This window comes from Pan troglodytes, chromosome 1, assembly GCF_028858775.2.
Source record: "Pan troglodytes isolate AG18354 chromosome 1, NHGRI_mPanTro3-v2.0_pri, whole genome shotgun sequence".
NCBI classification, from domain to species: domain Eukaryota; kingdom Metazoa; phylum Chordata; class Mammalia; order Primates; family Hominidae; genus Pan; species Pan troglodytes.
The window spans coordinates 78043125-78062335 of record NC_072398.2 but is presented as its reverse complement, the minus strand read 5'-3'; the positions used below and the strand labels follow the sequence as shown (position 1 = coordinate 78062335).

At 39.3% G+C, this 19211-nt stretch overlaps 1 protein-coding gene across 3 annotated transcripts in view; it reads left to right on the top strand.

Moving 5' to 3' along the window:
* MROH9 (maestro heat like repeat family member 9) overlaps window positions 1-18906 on the top strand; it is a 132437-nt gene extending 113531 nt beyond the window's left edge. The window contains exons 21-22 of one of the 3 annotated variants that reach the window (XM_016932332.4): window positions 16292-16354; window positions 18240-18906. In XM_016932332.4, the coding sequence (XP_016787821.3) occupies window positions 16292-16354; window positions 18240-18481 (305 nt within the window). In that variant the 3' untranslated portion in view covers window positions 18482-18906. The remainder of the gene's footprint in view (window positions 1-16291; window positions 16355-18239) is intronic. The other 2 variants (XM_054655764.2, XM_054655771.2) reach the window with 2 other exon arrangements.
* Window positions 18907-19211: the final 305 nt, after the last annotated feature.

Here is a 19211-nt window from a genome sequence, read left to right as displayed (position 1 = left end):
TACTGGATTATCAGTTCTAATAGTTTTCTTGTGAAGTCTTGAGGTTTTTCCAAATATAAGATCATATTATCTGCAAACAAGGATAATTTGACTTCTTCTGTTCCAATTTAGATATCCTTTATATCTTTCTCTTATCTGATTGCTCTAGCTAGGACTTCTAGTACTACATTGAATAACAGCGATGACAGTGGACATTCTTGTCATGTTCCAGATTTTAGAGAAAAGGCTTTCAGTTTTTCCCCATTCAGTATGATACGAACTGTGGGTCTGTCATATATGGTTTTTATTATGTTGATGTATATTCCATCTATGCAGTTTTTTAAGGGTTTTTATCATGAAGGGATATTAAATTATCAAATGCTTCTTCAGCATCAATTGAAATGATCATATGGTTTTATCCTTCATTCTGTTGATACAATGTATTACAGTGATTGATTTACCAATGTTGAGCCATCTTTGCATCCCAGGGATAAATCCTACTAAATCATGATGGATGATCTTTCTAATGCATTGTTGATTCCATTTGCTAGTATTTTGTTGAGGATTTTTGCATTAATATTCATCAGAGATATTGGCCCATAGTTTTCTTCTTCTGATGTGTATTTGTCTGGTTTTGATATCAGGGTAACACTAGCCTCACAGAATGATATTGGAAGTATACCCTCCTCCTCTAATTTTTAGAACATTTTGATTAAGATTTGTATTCATTCTTCTTTAAATGTTTGGTAGAATTCAATAGTAAAGCCATCAGGTTCTGGGCTTTTCTTCACTGGGAGACTTTGTATTATAGCTTTGATCTCATTACTTGTTATTGGTCTTTTCAGATTTTGTATTTCTTCCTGGTTCAATCTTGGTAGGTTGCATGTATCTAGGAATTTGTCCATTTCTTCTATATTTTCCAATTTATTGGCCTATAGTTGCTCATACTAGCCACTAATGATCCTTTGAAATTCATCAGTAGCAGTTTTAATGTCTCCTTTTTCATTTTTTATTTTATTTGGATCCTCTCCCTTTTTTTTCTGAGTCTGGCTAAAGGTATGTCACTTTTGTTTAACTTTTCAAAAAAGCCAACTTTTTGTTTCACTTATCATTTGTATTGTTGTTTTCAGTTCAATTCCATTTATTTCCGCCCTGATCTTTTTTTTTTTTTTTTTTTTTTTTTTTTTTTTTTTTTTTTTGAGATGGAGTCTCGCTCTTTCACACAGGCTGGACTGCAGTGGTGCTATCTGGGCTCACTGCAAGCTCCACCTCCTGGATTCACGCCATTCTCCTGCCTCAGCCTCCGAGTAGCTGGGACTACAGGCGCCCGCCATCACACCCGGTTAATTTTTTCTATTTTTAGTAGAGACGGGGTTTCATTGTGTTAACCAGGATGGTCTCGATCTCCTGACCTCGTGATCCGCCCGCCTCGGCCTCCCAAAGTGCTGGGATTACAGGCATGCGCCACCGTGCCCGGCCTGCCCTGATCTTTATTATTTCTTTTCTTTTACTAATTTTGGGTTTGGTTTGTTCTTGCTTCTCTAGTTCTTTAAGATACATCATTAGAATGCTCATTTGGTTTTTCCTCTTTTTTGATATAGGCACTTCACAGCTACAAACTTCTCTCTTAGTACCGCTTTTGCTGTATCCCATAGGTTTTGGTATGTTGTGTTTCCATTATTTTGTTTCAAGAATTTTTTTAATTTCTTCCTAATTTATTGATTGACCCACTGGTCATTTGGAAGTATATTGTTAAATTTCCACTTATTTGTATAGTTTCCAAAATTCCTCTTGTTATTAATTTTTAGTTTTATTCTATTGTGGTCAAAGAAGATACTTGATATTGTTTCCCTTTATTTTGAATGTTTTAAGACTGTTCGGTGACCTAACATATGGTCTATCTGTAAAAAATAATCCATGGGCTGAGGAAAAGAATGTGTATTCTGCAGCTCTTGAATGAAATGTTCCTTAAATATATATTAGATCCATTTCATGTATAGTGCAGATTAAGTCTGATGTTTCTTTGTTGATTTTCTGTCTAGAAGATCTTTGCGATGCTAAAAGTGGGGTGTTGAAGTCTCCAGTTATTATTATATTGAAGCCCATCTCTCTCTTTCACTCTAATAGTATTTCCTTTATATATCTGAGTGCTCCTATGTTGGGTGCATATATATTTTAAATTGTTATATCTTCTTGCTGAATTGACCCTTTTATCATTATATAGTGACCTTCTTTGTCCTTCCTTATAGTTTTTGTCTTGAAATCTATCTTTTCTGATATAAGTATAGTGACTCTTCTGATTTTTTCGTTTCCATGGGCATGAAATATCTTTTTCCACCAGTTTATTTTCACTCTATGTGTGTCTTTATAGGTGAAGTGTGTTTTATGTAGACTGAACAGATCAATTAATCTTACTTTTCCATCCATTCAGCAAGTCTATGTCTTTTGATTGGGGAATTTAATCCATTTACATTCGATGTTATTATTTATTAGAACTTACTCCTGTCATTTTATTATTTGTATTCTAGTTGTTTTATGGTTTCTTTCTTCTTTCTTTCCTTCCTGTCTTCCTCTAGTCAAGGTGATTTTCTGTGGCAGTGTAATTTAGTTTGTTTTTATATTTTGTGTATCTATTGTACATTTTTTGGTTTGTGGCTACCATGGGACTTGCAAATACAGTCTTATAAACCATTATGTTAACCTGTTAACAACACTATTTGCATAAACAAACAAGATGCCTTAATTTCATCCCTCTGCTTTTTAACTTTTTGTTGCTTCTATTTATATCTTATTGTACTGTCTATGTCTTGAAAAGTTGTAGTTATTATTATTGATTGGTTCATCATTTAGTCTTTCTGCTTAGGATAAGAATAGTTTATATACCACAGTCACAGTGTTATAATATTCTGTGTTTTTTCTGTGTACTTACTATTACCAGTGAGTTTTGTGCCTTCAGGTGACTATTTTATTGCTCATTAATATCCTTTTCTTTCTGATTGAGTTACTCCCTTTAGCATTTCTTGTAAGACAGGTCTGGTATTGATGAAATCCCTCAGCTTTTGTTTATCTGGAAAAGCCTTTATTTCTCCTTCATGTTTGAAGGATATTTTCATCAGATATACTGTTCTAGTGTACCATAGTTTTCCTTCAGCACTTTGAATATGTCATGTCACTCTCTCATGGCTTGTAAGGGTTCCACTAAAAGTCTGCTGCCAGATGTATTGGAGTTCCATTGTATGTTATGTGTTTCTTTTCTCTAGCTGCTTTTAGGATCCTTTCTTTCTTTATCCTTGACCTTTGGGAGTTTGATTGTTAAATGCCTTAGGTAGTCTTCTTTGGGTTAAATCTACTTGGTATTCCACAACCTTTTTGTACTTGGATATAGATATCTTTCCGTAGATTTGGGAAGATTTCTGTTATTAGCCCTCTGAATAAACTTTCAACCCCTGTCTCTTTCTCTGCATCCTCTTTAAGGCCAGTGACTCTCAGATTTGCCCTCTTGAGGCTATTCTAGATCTTGTAGGCATGCTTCATGTTTTTTATTCTTTTTGTCAGCTCTATTTTCAAATAGGCTGCCTTCAATCTCACTAATTCTTTTGCTTGATGAATTCTGCTATTAAAGTACTCTGATGCATTCTACAGTATGCTTATTGCATTTTTCAGCTCCAGAGTTTCTGCTTGATTCTTTTTCATCATTTTAATCTCTTTGTTAAATTTATCTGACAGAATTCTGAATCCCTTCTTGGTGTTATATTGAATTTCTTTGAGTTTACTCAACACAGCTATTTCAAATTCTCTGTGTGAAAGGTCACATGTCTCTATTTCTCCATGATTGGTCCATGGTGCCTTATTTAGGTCATTCAGTGAGGTCATGTTTTCCTGAATGGTGTTGATGATAGCAGATGTTCTTCACTGTCTGGGCAATGAAGACTTAGGTATTTATTGTAGTCTTCACTGTCTGGGCTTATTTATAGCTGTCCTTCTTGGGAAGGCTTTGCAGAGATTTGAAAGGACTTAGGTGTTGTAACCTAAGTTGTATCTACTTTGTATCCCCAAGCCAAGTAACATTGTGGTTCTTGCAGACTCATAGAGATACTGCCTTGATCGTCTTGGACAAGATCTGTGAAAATTCTCTGGATTACCAAGAAGGGACTCTTGTTTCTTCCCTTACTTTTTGCCAAACAAACATATTCTCTCTGTCTCTCTGTTGTGAACCACCTAAAGCAGGGGATAGAGTTACATGAGCATCCCTGTGGCCACCACCACTACGACTGCACTGGGTCGACCTGAAGCCAGTACAGCACTGAGTCTCACCCAAGGTCTACTGTGACCACTCTCTGGCCTATGTTCTCTCACGGCCTGCGGAGCTCTACAATTGGCATGTGGCAAAGCCAGCCAGGCCTGTGTTCCTCCCTTCAGAACAGTGAGGTCCCCCAGGACATGAGTGGAGGGGTTGTCCAGGAGCCAGGGACTAGGGTCAAAAACCTTGGAAGTCTACTTGGTGTTCCATTGTATTGCAGCTTAGCTGACCCTCAAACTGTGAGATGCAATCCTTCCCACTCTCCTCTCCCCTCTCCAAAGGCAGAGGAGCCTCACCTTGTAGCCACGACCATCCCACGTCATGAGGAGTACTGCCAGACTACCACTGATGTTCCCTTAAGGCCCAAGAACTCTGAAGTCATCTTGTGGTGAATGCTGCCTGGCCCACGATTCACCCTTCAGGACAGTGGGTTCCCCTTGGCCCAAGGCAGGTCTAAAAAATCCATCCAAAAGTCAAGTCCTGGAATCCAGGATCCCAAGAGCCCACTTGATGCTCTGCCCCCTGTAACTGTGCTGGGATCTAAGGTGCAAGAGAAAGTCCCCTTTACTTTTTCCTCTGCTTTCCTCAAGCAGAAGGAGTTTTGTCCCATAGCCACCACAGCTGGTGATGTACTGAGTCTCAACTGAAGCCAGCAAGTCTCAGAGGTTCACCCAAGGCCCACAATGTAGTACCTGGGTATTGCTGCTGGTTATTCAAGGACCAAGGGCTCTTCAGTTATCAGGTAATGAATGCTGCCAGGACAGACCTTTTCCTTCAAGGCAGTGGGTTCCCTTTTGGCCCAGGGTATGTTTAGAAATGTCGTCTGGGAACTAGGACCTGGAACAGGGCCTCATGATTCTGACTGGTGACCTATCCTACTGTGGCTGAGCTGGTATCCAACATGCAAGACAAAGCCCTCCCCACTTTTCCCTCTCCTCTCCTCAAGGGGAAGGAAAGTGTCTTTTTTGGAGCCACGAGCTGTGTAGTCTGGGGTTAGGGGAGGGCTGATGCCAGCACTGCCTTGGCTGATCATTACCCAACCTGCTGCCAAGTAAAAAACCACCTACACAGAAGAAACACCTTCATAAGAACCCAAAGTCAGGTGAGCATGCATAGTACCTGGTTTTAACTTCATATCTCTGAAAGAGGTACTGCAGACATAGAAAAAACAGTCCTGAATCACTGACTCCACTACCCCCACCCCCAGCCCCAGTGGCAGCAGTATGGTTCTAAGAGGGTTTCTGGGTGCCGAGTGAGGGAGAACACAGCAGTTGTGAGGGAGAACACAGCAGTTGTGAAGCACTAAACTCAGTGCTGTCCTGTTAGAGTGGGAAGTAAAACCAGATAAAACTCAGCCAATGCCAACCCACAGAGGGAACATTTAAACCAACCCTAGTCAGAGAGGAGTCATTGATCTGGGTAATGATCAGTGGAGCTTTCTATTCCATCACCTTGCTCCACCCCCCATTTCTTCATTTTCCTTGGCCGCTTACATGTCTTCTTTTGAAAAAATGTCTGTTCATCTGTTCATGTTCTTTACCCACTTTTTAATGAGTTTTTTCTTTTTTCTTTTTTTTTTTTTTATTTGAGACATGGTCTCCTCTGTAGCCCAGGCTGGAGGGCAGTGTAAACACAGCTCACACAGCCTCGACCTCCCAGGTTCAAGTGGTCTTCTCACCTCAGCCCCCTAAGTAGCTAGGACTATAGGCCTGTACCACCATGCTAGACTAATTTTTGTATTGTTTTGTGAGTTAGGGAGGGTTCCCTCCTCCATTTGTTTTGTGCCTTTGCCATGCTTTGATAGCAGGGTAATGATGGCTTCATAGGAATTAGAGCAATTTTAATAGAATTGGTATCAGTTATTCCTTGTATGTCTGGTAGAATTCAACTGTGGATCAGTCTGGTCTTGGACCTTTTTTTTTTATTAATTACTGATTCAATTTTACTACTTATTGATCTGTTCAGGACTTCTATTTATTCTTGGTTCAATCTTGGGAGATTGTATGTTTCCAATAATTTACACATTTCTTCTAGATTTCATAGTTTGTGTGCATAGAGATGCTTACAGTAGTCTCTGATGATCTTTTGTATTCCTGCGGAATCAGTTGTTTGTCATTGTTATCATTTCTGATTGTGCTTATTTGAATCTCTTATTTGAGTCTCAGAGTTGGGGACCAAGCTGGGTGAAGCCAGGCCAGGCAGGTCCATCCGTGGCCCCCCAGTGGTAGTCATAAGCACCAGCTTTTATGGGAATCCAGGGGGTAAAGCACCCAGTGATGTGCCTGTGTGTGGAGTAGAGAAACCTCCACTACCCTAAGTTCTCTCCATGGGAAGGGAGAGGCAGCCTAAGCTCCTAATCTAGAATAGTGGGTACTCCAAATGCCGGGAGATATGTCCAGGTGTAGAGCGAAGAGACTATCAAGTTGGCTGCACCAAGTTCTCTACTCAGAAAGGGAAGGGTGGTTTAGGCTCCTAATCCAGGCAAGCGAGTGCATAAAAATGCCTAGAAATGTGCCCCAGAAAGGAGCAGAGAAATCACTACGGCCCACGGAATGGCAGGGGCAGCTCAGGCTCCTAATCCAGGGGAGTGGGTAAGCCAAATGCCTGGAAATGTGCCCTGGGCATGGAGCAAAGAAAATGCCACAGCACCAAGATCTCTGCACAGAAAGCAAGGGGTGGTGCAGGCTCCTAATGCAGGTGAGTAGGTGCATCAAATGCCTGAAAATATGCCTTAGTGGGGAGTGGAGGGAGCACTGCCACACAAAATTCTTTGCATAGGAAGGGAAGGATGTCCCATGCTTCTAATTCAGGTGAGCAGGAATGGGATTCTCTCTCCCACTCCTTGGAACTAGTGGGGCTCATTCTCCTGACTGACCAAGGGAACAGGTTGAGGCACCTAGCAATGACCTATACAGAGCTGTCATCCCAGGTCTCAAAGGCATCCTTGGCTGTAAAACTCGCTGCAGCTTCAACAATTCTCCTTCTGCTCTAGTTCTGCAGCAAGAAAGATCCCAATTTCAGTGCCTATCTCTGGAATGCACTCCACATTCCCTGCTTGCTGTGGGAACCCTTCACCCACTTCAAAGCAAGTGCTCTGAGGCCCAAGACAAATGCTCATGGTAGCCATCACTGCCAGATCACCAAACAATGATTGACTTTGTGTGAGCCCAGTTTGAAAATGTTGTCCTCCTCTTGGTCCCAAATACTCCCAGGCTTTCAAAAGGGATCTGTGATGGATTCATCCTAGGAGAAAGAGTAAACAGGAAATAGACCAGCCCTCACAATGAACAAAGCCTTGAACATCTAAATCCCTGGTTGGATGAAGAAGATATACCTTTAGCTTAACTGCCTGGTGGAAGCAAAAAAATAAATCCCCTCTGAGAGAAGATAAATTACCCAGAGACTCAAATTTTCTACACACAATTTCATACACAGTAGCTGACAGTTAATCAAAAACAACCAGATGTATAGACTTTTTTAATTACAAGAGAAAACAAATAGTAGATATAGAATGAATAATATATCATTGTTGCAGTTATTAGATATACCTTTAAAATACATATGATTAATGTATTCAAAAGATTAAATAATGAAATGGAATGCAGAACTCAATGGATGAAATCAGCATCATATTAGAAAAAGCTTAAAAGAAAATTGGATATGTCAGAATAAAATATTCAACCTAAAGATTAAAGTTTGAAGAAATAAAAATGAAAAATACAAAAAGAGTGTAAGATAATATCAGACATGGCTAAATGGTCTAACATAGATTTCAAAAAGAGAGAGGAGAAAGAATGAGGCAGAAGAACTCCTGTAAGAGATGATGGCCAAGAATTTTCCAAAACTAAAATAAGGCAAAACAAAAAATAAAATGGCTAAGTTTGGATAAAAGGAAATGAAACATTCAAAATTAGCAAATAAATAATTGCATATTTTAAACATTCCAAAAATTCAGAAAAAAGTTCTCAAATTAATCTGTTTAGCAAGTTTTCTAGATACAACATCAGTATACAAAGATCAATTGGATTTCTATACATAAACAATAAATAATTAGAAGCTTAATTTGTAGACCAATGAAGCAGAATAGAGAACCCAGAAATAAAGTAAAATACAGCCAACTGATCTTCAACAAAGCAAACAAAAATATAAAGTGGGGATATGACACCCTATTCAACAAATTGTGCTGGGATAATTGGCAAGCCACATGTAGAAGAATGAAAAGTGGATTCTCATCTCTCACCTTATACAAAAATTAACTCAAGATGGATCAAAGACTTAGCTCTAAGACCTGAAACCATAAAAATTCCAGAAAAATAGCATCAGAAAAACCTTTCTAGGCATTGGCTTAGGCAAAGACTTCATGACCAAGAACCCAAAAGCAAATGCAAAAAAATAAGATAAACAGATGGGACTTAATTTAACTAAAAAGCTTCTGCACAGCAAAAGAAATAATCAGCAGAGTAAAGCAACAACCACAGAGTGGGAGAAAATCTTCACAAACTATGCATCCAACATAATCTACAAGGAACTCAAATCAGCAAGAAAGAAACAATCCTATCAAAAAGTGGGCTAAGGACATGAATAGATAATTCTCAAAAGAAAATATACAAATGGCCAACAAACCTATGAAAATATGCTCCACACCACTAATTATCAGGAAAACGCAAATCAGAACCACAATATGATACCACCTTACTCCTGCGAGAATGGCCATAATTTAAAAATCAAAAAATCATAGATGTTGGTGTGGATGTGGTGAAAAGGGAACACTTTTACACTGCTGGTGGGAATCTAAACTAGTACAGCCATTACGGAAAATGGTGTGGAGAGTCCTTAAACAACTAAAAGTAGATCTACCATTTGATCCAGCAATCCCACTATTGGGTAACTACCCAGAGGAAAAGAAGTCATTATTAAAAAAAAAAAAAAGACACTTGCACATGCATGTTTATGGCAGTACAATTTGCAATTGCAAAAATATAAAACTGGCCTAAATGTCTGTCAATCAACAAATGGATAAAGAAAATGGGGTGTATATATACTGTGAAATATTACTCAGCCGTTAAAAAGGAAAGAAATAATGGCATTTGCAGCAACCTGGATAACTGGAGATCATTTTTCTAAGTGAAGTAACTCAAGAATGGAAAACCAAACTTCCTGTGTTCTCACTTATAAGTGGGAGCTAGGCTATGAGGATGCAAAGGCATAAGAATGATACAATGGGCCAGGTGCAGTGGCTCATGCCTTTAATCCCAGCACTTTGGGAGGCCGTGGTGGGCAGATCACAAGGTCAGGAGTTCAAGACCAGCCTGGCCAACATGGTGAAACCCCGTCTCTACTAAAAATACTAAAAAATTAGCCAGGCATGGTGGTGCATGCCTGTAATTCCAGCTACTTGGGAGGCTGAGGCAGTAGAATCGCTAGAATCTGGGAGGTGGAGGTTGCAGGAGCCAAGATCGCTCCACTGCACTCCAGTTTGGGCAACAGTGTGAGACTTCATAAAAAAAAAAAAAAAAAAAAAAAAAGATACAGTGGACTTTGGGGACTCAGGGGAAAAGGTGGGAAGGGATGAGGGATAAAAGACAACATATTGAGGGGCCAAGATGTCCAACTAGAAACAGTGGCAGTCGGAGGCTTCCATTGAAAAGAACCATAATAAGTGCATTAATCTTTCACTGGCAACCAACGTAACCAGGTTCTCTCATCAGAACTGACCAGGCAGCTGGTGTGATCCATGGAGAGAAAGGAAGAGCAAGCAGTGTGGTGTGGTGGCCCATCTGGGAGCCAGATGAGCAGAGGAGTCCCTACCCCCAGGCCAAGGGAGGTGATGAGTGAGCATCCTACCCAGCAGGGGGAACGGTGATTTTTCCACAGAACTATGAAACCCACAGATTGAAAGATCCCACTCATGAACCCACACCACTGGGGCCTAGGGCCTTAACCCCAGAGCCATGCAGATTCTTAATAGCCTCTCAGCTGGACTCTGCTTAAGCCTGCCGAGCCCCTGGGGAGAAGGGGTGACCAGCACCACAGCTGCAGCTGCCTGATGTCTAAGCCATTTGAGCTTCTTGGGAAAGGGGCAGCAGCCAGCACTGGGACTCACAACTGCCTAACATGTTAAGCTCCCTGGGCAGGGGAAGTGTGGCATCCATCTCTATAGCTCCAGGCTGTGCTTTTCCCCTGCTGGAACCAGTAGGGCTGGACACCTTGGTCCCAAAAGGTGTCCCCAACAGCCCAACATACCAGCTGTGGAAGACTGCAGCCAGAGGACCTCTTCAGGACTGACCCTGATTCATCCTTCCTCACTGGGTGGGGCTTCCTGCAGGAAATCCAACAACTCTAACCAGAGGCTCAGGGACAGAACCCAGATCTCCCTGGGCCTGAGCCTCTAGTGGGAGGAATGGCTGCAGTCTCTGTGAATCAGCAGACATAGCCTTTCCTCCTGATAGTTCCAGGAGCCCAGATGAGTGGGTTTCCCCCTAGCAAAGCACACCCCTGCACCAAGGGTCAGTCAAAGTGCTTCATTAAATGGGTCCTGTTCCCCATGCCACCCAACTGGGTGAGACCCTCCAACAGGGGTTGTCAGAAACCCTACACAGGAGCGATCCAACTGGCATCAGGTCAGTGCCCCTGCCAGAAGATGGAGCAGGCACCCATCTTTGCTGTTCTCCAGCCTCCTTGAGTGACATCTCCAGACGCAGGAGTAAACCAGATGAATAGGGCATGAAGTGGACCCCCAGCAAATGGCAGCAGCCCTACAGAAAAGGGAAAGAAAAACAAACAAAAAGCAACAACAACAGCACCAACAACAAAAAAGTCCTCACAAAAACTTCACCCAAGAGTCAGCAGCCTCAAACTCACAAAACTAGGCAGACTCACAAAGATGAGAAAGAATCAATGACAAAATGCTGAAAACCCAAAAAGCCAGAGTGCCTCTTCTCCAAATGTTTGCAATGTCTCTCCAGCAAGGGCACAGCACCGGACGGAGGATGAGATGGATGAATTGACAGAAGTAGGCTTCAGAAGATGGGTAATAAAAAACTACACTGATTAAAGAATTACGTTCTAACCCAATGCAAAGAAGCTAAAAACCTTGATAAAAGGTTAGAGGAGCTACTAACTAGAATAACCAGTTTAGAGAGGAACAGAAATGACCTAATGGAGCTGAAAAACACAGCACAAGAACTTCATGAGGCATACACAAATATCAATAACTGAATCAACCAAGTGGAAGAAAGAATATCAGAGTTTGAAGACCACTTTATTGAAATAAGGCATGCAGGCAAGATTAGAGAAAAAAGAATGAAAAGGAACAAACAAAGCCTCCAGGAAACTGGGGACTTTGTGAAAAGATGGAACCAGTGATAGACTGGAATACCTGAAGGAGATGGGATGAAAGGAAACAAGCTGGAAAAAGCACTTCATGATATTATCCAGGGGAACTTCCCCAACCTAGCAATACTGGCCAACATGCAAATCCAGGAAAAGAGAGAGAACACCATTAAGATACTCCACAAGAAGACAAACCCCAAGATACATAATCATCAGATTCTCCAAGGTCAAAATAAGGGAAAAAATGTTAAGGGCAGCCAGAGAGAAAGGCCAGGTCACCTACAAAGGGAAGCCAATCAGACGAAGAGTGGACCACTCAGCAGAAACTCTGCAAACCAGAACAGATTGGGGGCCAAATTCAACATTCTTAAAGAAAAGAATTTCCAACCCAGAATTTCATATCCAGCCAAAATAAGCTTCATAAGTGAAGAAGAAATAAAATCATTTCCACACAAGCAAATGCTGAGGGATTTCATTACCACCAGGCCTGCCCGAAAGAAGCACTAAATATGGGGGGGAAAAAAAACACCAAAATATATTCTTTCAGGTAAGAGAAACAAATAAAGCATATTCAAATAGGAAGAGAGGAAGTCAAAGTGTCTCTGTTTGCAGATGACACGGTTTTATATTTAGAAAGCAACATCACCTCAGCCCAAAAACTCCTTAAGCTGATAAGCAACTTTAGCAAAGTGTCAGGATACAAAATCAATGTGCGAATATTACAAGCATTTCTTTACACCAACAATAGACAAGCAGAGAGCCAAATTATGAATAAATCCCCATTCACAATCACTACAAAGAGAATAAAATACCTTGGAATACAGCTAACAAGGGATGTAAAGGACCTCTTCAAGGAGAATTACAAACCACGGGTCAAGGAAATAAGAGAGGATGCAAAAAAAAAAAAAAAGGAAAAACATTCCATCCTCATGGATAAGAAGAATCAATATCGTGAAAATGGCCATACTGCCCAAAGTAATTTATAGATTCAATGTTATTCCCATCATACTACTATTGACATTCTTCATAAAATTAGGAAAAAAAACTAGTTTGATTTCATATATGATCAAAAAAGATCCCATATGGCCAAGACAATCCTAAGCAGGAAGAACAAAGCTGGAGGCATCATGTTACCTGACTTTATACTACAAGGCTACGGTAACCACAACAACATGGTACTGGTACAAAAACAGACATATAGACCAATGGAACAGAAAAGAGACCTCAGAAATAACACTACACATCTACAACCATCTGACCTTCGACAAACCTGATGAAAACAAGCAATGGGGAAAGGATTTCCTATTTAATAAATGGTGCTGGGAAAACTGGCTAGCCATATGCAGAAAACTGAAACTGGACCCTTTCCTAACACCTTATACAAAAATTAACTCAACATGGCTTAAAGACTTAAATGTAAACCGCAAACCACAAAAACCCTAGAAGGAAACCTAGGCAATACCACTCAGAGCATATGCATGGGCAAAGACTTCATGACAAAAATGCCAAAAGCAATCACAACAAAAGCCAAAATTGACAAATGGGATCTAATTAAAGAGCTTCTGCACAGCAAAAGAAACTATCATTAGGGTGAACAGGCAACCTACAGAATGGGAGAAAATTTTTGCAGTCTACCCATCTGAGAAAGGTCTAATATCCAGAATCGACAAGAAACTTAAATAAATTTACAAGAAAAAAACAAGTATCAATAGCTGAATCAACCAAGTGGAAGAAAGAATATCAGAGTCTGAAGTGGGCAAAGTAACAAAAGTGGGCAAAGGATATGAACAGACACTTCTCAAAAGAAGACTTTTACATGGCCAACAAACTTATGAAAAAAAGTTCAACATCACTGATTAGAGAAATGCAAATCAAAACCACAATGAGATACCATCTCACACCAGTAAGAATGGTGATTATTAAAAACTCAAGAAACAATAGATGCTGGCGAGGCTGTGGAGAAATAGGAACGCTTTTACACTGTTGGTGGGAATGTAAATTAGTTCAACTATTGTGGAAGACAGTATGGTGATTCCTCAAAGATCTAGAACCAGAAATACCACTTGACCCAGCAATCCCATTACTGGGTATATACCCAAAGGAATACAAATCATTCTCCTATAAAGACACATGCACACCTATGTCTATTGCAGCATTGTAAAGTCATGGAACCAACCCAAATGCTCATCAATGATAGACTGGATAAAGAAAATGTGGCACATATATACCATGGAATACTATCCAGCCATAAAAAGAAATGAGATCATGTCCTTTACAGGGACATGGACGAAGATGGAAGCCATCATCCTCAGCAAACTAACATGGGAACAGAAAACCAAACACCACATGTTCTCACTCGTAAGTGGGAGTTGAACAATGAGAACACATGGACACAGGGAGGGGAACAACACACACCAGGGCCTGTCTGAGGGTGGGAGATGAGGGGAAGAAACTTAGAGGATGGGTCAATAGGTGCAAAAATTTTACTTAAAATAAATGAAAGGTTATATATGCACTCACATATTTTAAAAAATGATGGAAAGAGAAAGAAAATAAATTTCTCTCTACGATTAAAAAAAAAAAGACTACCTATTGGGTACAGTGTACACTGCTCAGGTGACAGGTGCGCCAAAATCTCAGAAATCACCACTAAAGGACTTAACCATGTAACCAAATACCACCTCTTCCCCCAAAGCCTATTGAAATAAAAAATAAAAGTTTAAAAATACCAATACAATAGCACCAAAAATCATCAAATACCTTAAAATAAAACTAAGAAATGTTGCACAAAATGAATACACAAAAACTGGGAAACATACAGAAAATTTTAAAAGAGTTCCATACAGGGATATATTATGCTCATTGATTGAAAGATTAAATATTATGATGATGTCAGTTCTCCCCAAATTGATCTGTATAGATTCAATGTATTCCCAAACAATATCTCACTGGGTATTTTGGGTGTGTGTATGAAATGTGACAAGCTGATTATAAACTTTATATTAAAACTTAAGTGTTCAAGAATAGCCAAGACAATTTAAAGAGGAACTAGAGTTGAAGGACTTATACCATGGGATATCAAGATGCATTACACATTAAGGTCATGTCGTAGTGACACAATGATAGACAGAATAGAATCAAGACATTGACCACACACAATTTACGATCTAGGTGACACTGCCGAACAGTAAGGTAAGAACGATTTTTCTCTTAACGGTGCAGGATCAACTATACAGGTATATAAAAATATCTTGACCCCAACTTCATGCTGTATAACTCCAGCTGGATGGTATATATAAGCATAAAAGGTAAAATAGTAAAGCTTCCAGAAGTAAATATAGGAGAATATCTTTATGGCTTAAGACAAGCAAACATTTCCTGAACAGGACCTCAAAATTAACTGACCATAAATGTAAAGATGATGAGTTCAACTACATTGAAATTAGGGGTTTCTGTTAATTAAAAAACAAATGCAAATGGAAAAATTTAGCCATGAGATAAGAGAAGATATTGTAAGATATGCACCATTTTAAAAAGATTAGTACTTAGAACTTTAAAACGTCTACAAGTAACTAAGAAAAAGATAACTCAATATATACACAGGCAAGAGACTTATCTGAATAAGCATTTCACAAAAGAAGACATCCAAATGGCCAGTGAATACACACATGATCTTATTAATTAACAACAAAAAATGAAAATTAAAATTACAATGTGATATTATCACCAAACCCATGAGGATGACTGAAAGGAAACATTTTAACAGTATCAATTGTTCGGAGGACATAGAGCAATGAAAATGTTAGCGTACTGTTTGTGGGAGTGAAAATTGGTACAGCCACTTTGGATAACAGTTTAGCAGTAACCGCTGAAGTGGAACATAAGCATACCCGGTAAATCCACTAGTTATATACCAAACAGCAGTTATACAAATACCTGCCAAAATTCATGTACAAGAATGCCCATAACTTCATCATTCATAATAGCTCCAAACTGGAAACAACACAAATGCCCATCAACAGCAGAATGGATTTAAAAAATGATGCATTCGTAAGATGTACTCGTATATAGCAGGTTCAGCAAACTCTTTCTGTTAAAGGCCCAATAGTAAATATTTTAGACTTTGAGTACTATATAGTCTCTGTTGCAACTCTGCTGTGGTATGATGAAAACAACCATAGATATGTAAACAAATGAGCCAATGTGAATGGCTGTATCTCAAGAAAACTTTATTTGCTAGCCTCTGCCATGTAGCAATGGAAATGAACAAACTATTGCTACATGAAAGAACATGGTTGAATCTTAAAAGGTAATATGAAGCAAAGGAAAGCAGACACAAAAGAATATATTCTGAAAGGTGGAGGAGGAGACTGGGAGAGCCTTGAAGGAAGCTTCTAGGATGCTGCTAAAACTCTATTTAATAACCTAAGTGGTAGCCCTGGTGTGTTCCTTTTGTGGTCATTCACTGAGCTGTCCAATATGATTCATGCACATTTATACTCTCATATATCTTTCAATAAACAATTTTATGAGACAATAATTAAAAGTACTAAAAGATGACTCAAGGATAATATAGAGATGCTTTGCTTTGAAAAAAGCAAAGAAGGTAGCCAGATAACATCAGAAAATGTATTTTCATAATGCATGTTGCAGTAACTTTAATTTTTATTATGTGCATAGGATATTTGGCAAAATCAGGTGGTCATTTACTGCTTAGAGATGAAATCAGAGTCATGCTTGATGGTGAGTATTGAGGTTATAACAAAGTCTTTATGCATAAATCTAAATACATTTACTATTTTTAATTCTAGTCACATATGAGTTCTGTTAGAGTGCCAGGCCAGATAGGAAGAGGGTGGTGGTAGTAGTAGTTGGATAATTACGGAAGAATCAATGAAAGGACTGGGTTAAGAGGTTTGTTTTTTCTCTTTCTATTCTATTTCCCCTTACTCTCTTTCCCTGTTTCAGTCTCTCCATGTATTCCACTAATTGTCTGAGAACTATCATCCTAGAGCCCTTGGGAACTTCAGAAAGTTGAAAACTCATTTACTCATTCATCTAACAAATATTTTTTAGCATCTCTTACGTTTACGTGACAGCACTATTTACTGCTAGGGACAGAGTTGCAAATAAAGCAGTCTCTTCCCTCAGAGAATTCACATTTTAGTGGATAGCACTGTACAATACATTTGCAGAGGAGGGAATTAAAGAAGGGTAATATTAGTCTATCAAAATGTTTGGGTCTTAGGAGTCTCCCTTAGCCTCTGTCTATTGTCCCATCAGGGTAAGAATTACAAATAGTGAGCTATAAAAACAAGTTGGCTGCCTTCCTTCCTTTTTCTTTCTTGATAGACTATTTTTTAGAGCAGTTTCAGGTTCACAGCAATATTGAGCTGCAGGTACAGAGACTTCCCAAGTACCTTCTCTCCTCACCTATGCATAGCCTCCCCCATTATCGACATCCCCCACCAGAGTAGTACATTTATTATAATTCATGGACCTACATTTATACATCATTACCTTCCTTCCTTATTCACTCATCCATTCATTCATTCACTCACTCATTCATTCAACAGATATTTGACTACCTGCTAAATGTCAAACACTAGAATTTTCCATCTTTCTTCCTTACAGTCATTTTCTTCTTTCATTCCCCCCATCCTGCTCTTCTCATCTCTGTTTTCTAAATCTCCCCCTTTGTTTCTATTTATTTTATCGAGAAATAAAATAGTAATTTCTTACAGTCCACTATCTGGATATAATGATATTAGCATTTTGGTATATGTATTATTCCGGATATTTTTTTTTTTTGAGACGGAGTCTCCCTCTGTCACCCAGCTGGAGTGCAGTGGTGTGATCTCAGCTCACTGCAACCTCTGCCTCCTGGGTTCCAGTGATTCTCCTGCCTCAGCCTTCTGAGTAAGTGGGACGACAGGCACATGCCACCATGCCCGGCTAATTTTTTGTATTTTTAGTAGAGATGGGGTTTCACCGTGTTAGCCAGGATGGTCTCGATCTCCTGACCCCGAGATCCACCTGCCTCGGTCTCCTGAAGTGCTGGGATTATAGGCATGAGCCACCGTGCCTGGCCTATCCAGGATATTTCTAAAGAATGAAAGCTATTATATTTTTTTTAAACTATCATAACTGCTTTTTAACTTTTTTCACTTACCTTTATAATATAAACATCTTTCTAAGCCAAGAAATATGGGCCTACATTATGTTAATATGTATGTAGCATTTCATTTTATGTTCCTAACATTTAAGCAGTTCCCTGTTAATGAACATTGAGACTGATTTTAACTTTTTCATTATTATGACCAATATGAACCTCTTCCTAAATATATGAATACATGTTTATGTTATCTAGCAGAATGCTCAGCATATAAAAGGTCCTTGGTAATTTTTAGTGATTTTCTTTTAATGGGGTCTATGTGGGGTTTTAGTAGGGATAGATGATAAAACTTCCTGAATGCTATCAGCCAAAGTTACAAAATGCAGAGGGAATGCAGAGGAGAGATGGAGAGAAGGGGGCCCTCTGTGAAAGGTGGCAGGGCTGTTTAGTATTAAAGCTTCATGGCCTCTAAGAAAGAGATAACTTGAACTAAAGTCTCTTCTGATATTACAGTTATTGGACGACTGCTCCGAGATGAAGACCCTATGATCAAACAGTTGGCTGAAATAACCTATGATATTTTTAAGAAAAAAGCCCATAAACTGACCTCTGCACCTCTTAAACAAAACTTCCAAAAGTTGCTTAAATTATTCTACATCAAAAAATTGAAGCCTCTTTACAATTATAACTCACCCAATGGCCAGATAGACAGTCCTACAGACAGTAAAGATATCAAGAATGATAAGGCCTTATAGAAGAGAATGATGATGACATTCATCATTCATAAACAATGGGAAGTCCAACAATGTCTTGGAGCTGACCTTAGAAGAAGAACGATTTTTCTTTCCCTCCTGACAACTTGAGTCTGTTTGTAGATGCTTTTCTGAAAAATTCTGGAAGCTTTTACTGTTACTTCTTAATTCTCTATTCAAATATAGAAATCTGAGAGAACTGGTGCCTCTGTATGTCTGACAGTGATCAGAAGCCCTATTTAATCAAAACCACTAAGACAATTGAAAATAACATAAGCAAAGTGTTTGATGAGAAGCTCTGGGAACTTGATTCAGTCCGTAAGCTCTACTGAGCACCTTCTAAGTGCCAGATACTGTGTTTGGCAGTGGGGACATTTGGATGATATAGACAAGGTTCCTGATCTCAGGATGGGCACAGTCTAGTGACACATAGTGTGGTCATTTCTATCATGCTGGGAGAAAGACTGCCTAGGGCAGTGTTAACAAAAAAGATATGGAACTTGAAGAAGGGAAAGGGGAGAAGGAAATGTATTCTGGGTACAGGTATTGAGCAATAAGAGTGTAGGGGAAAGTGGAGGAGTTTGTGGGTACAACTATGAGGAAGAAAGAAGAATGAAAAGAGCTGATACCCAAGGGAAGATTACTTTATGCTAATGGATTTGAGCTTTTTAAAAGAAAGATTGGATAGTCCATCACAGTCAGTACTCACATTGCCATCAGAATTATAAAACCT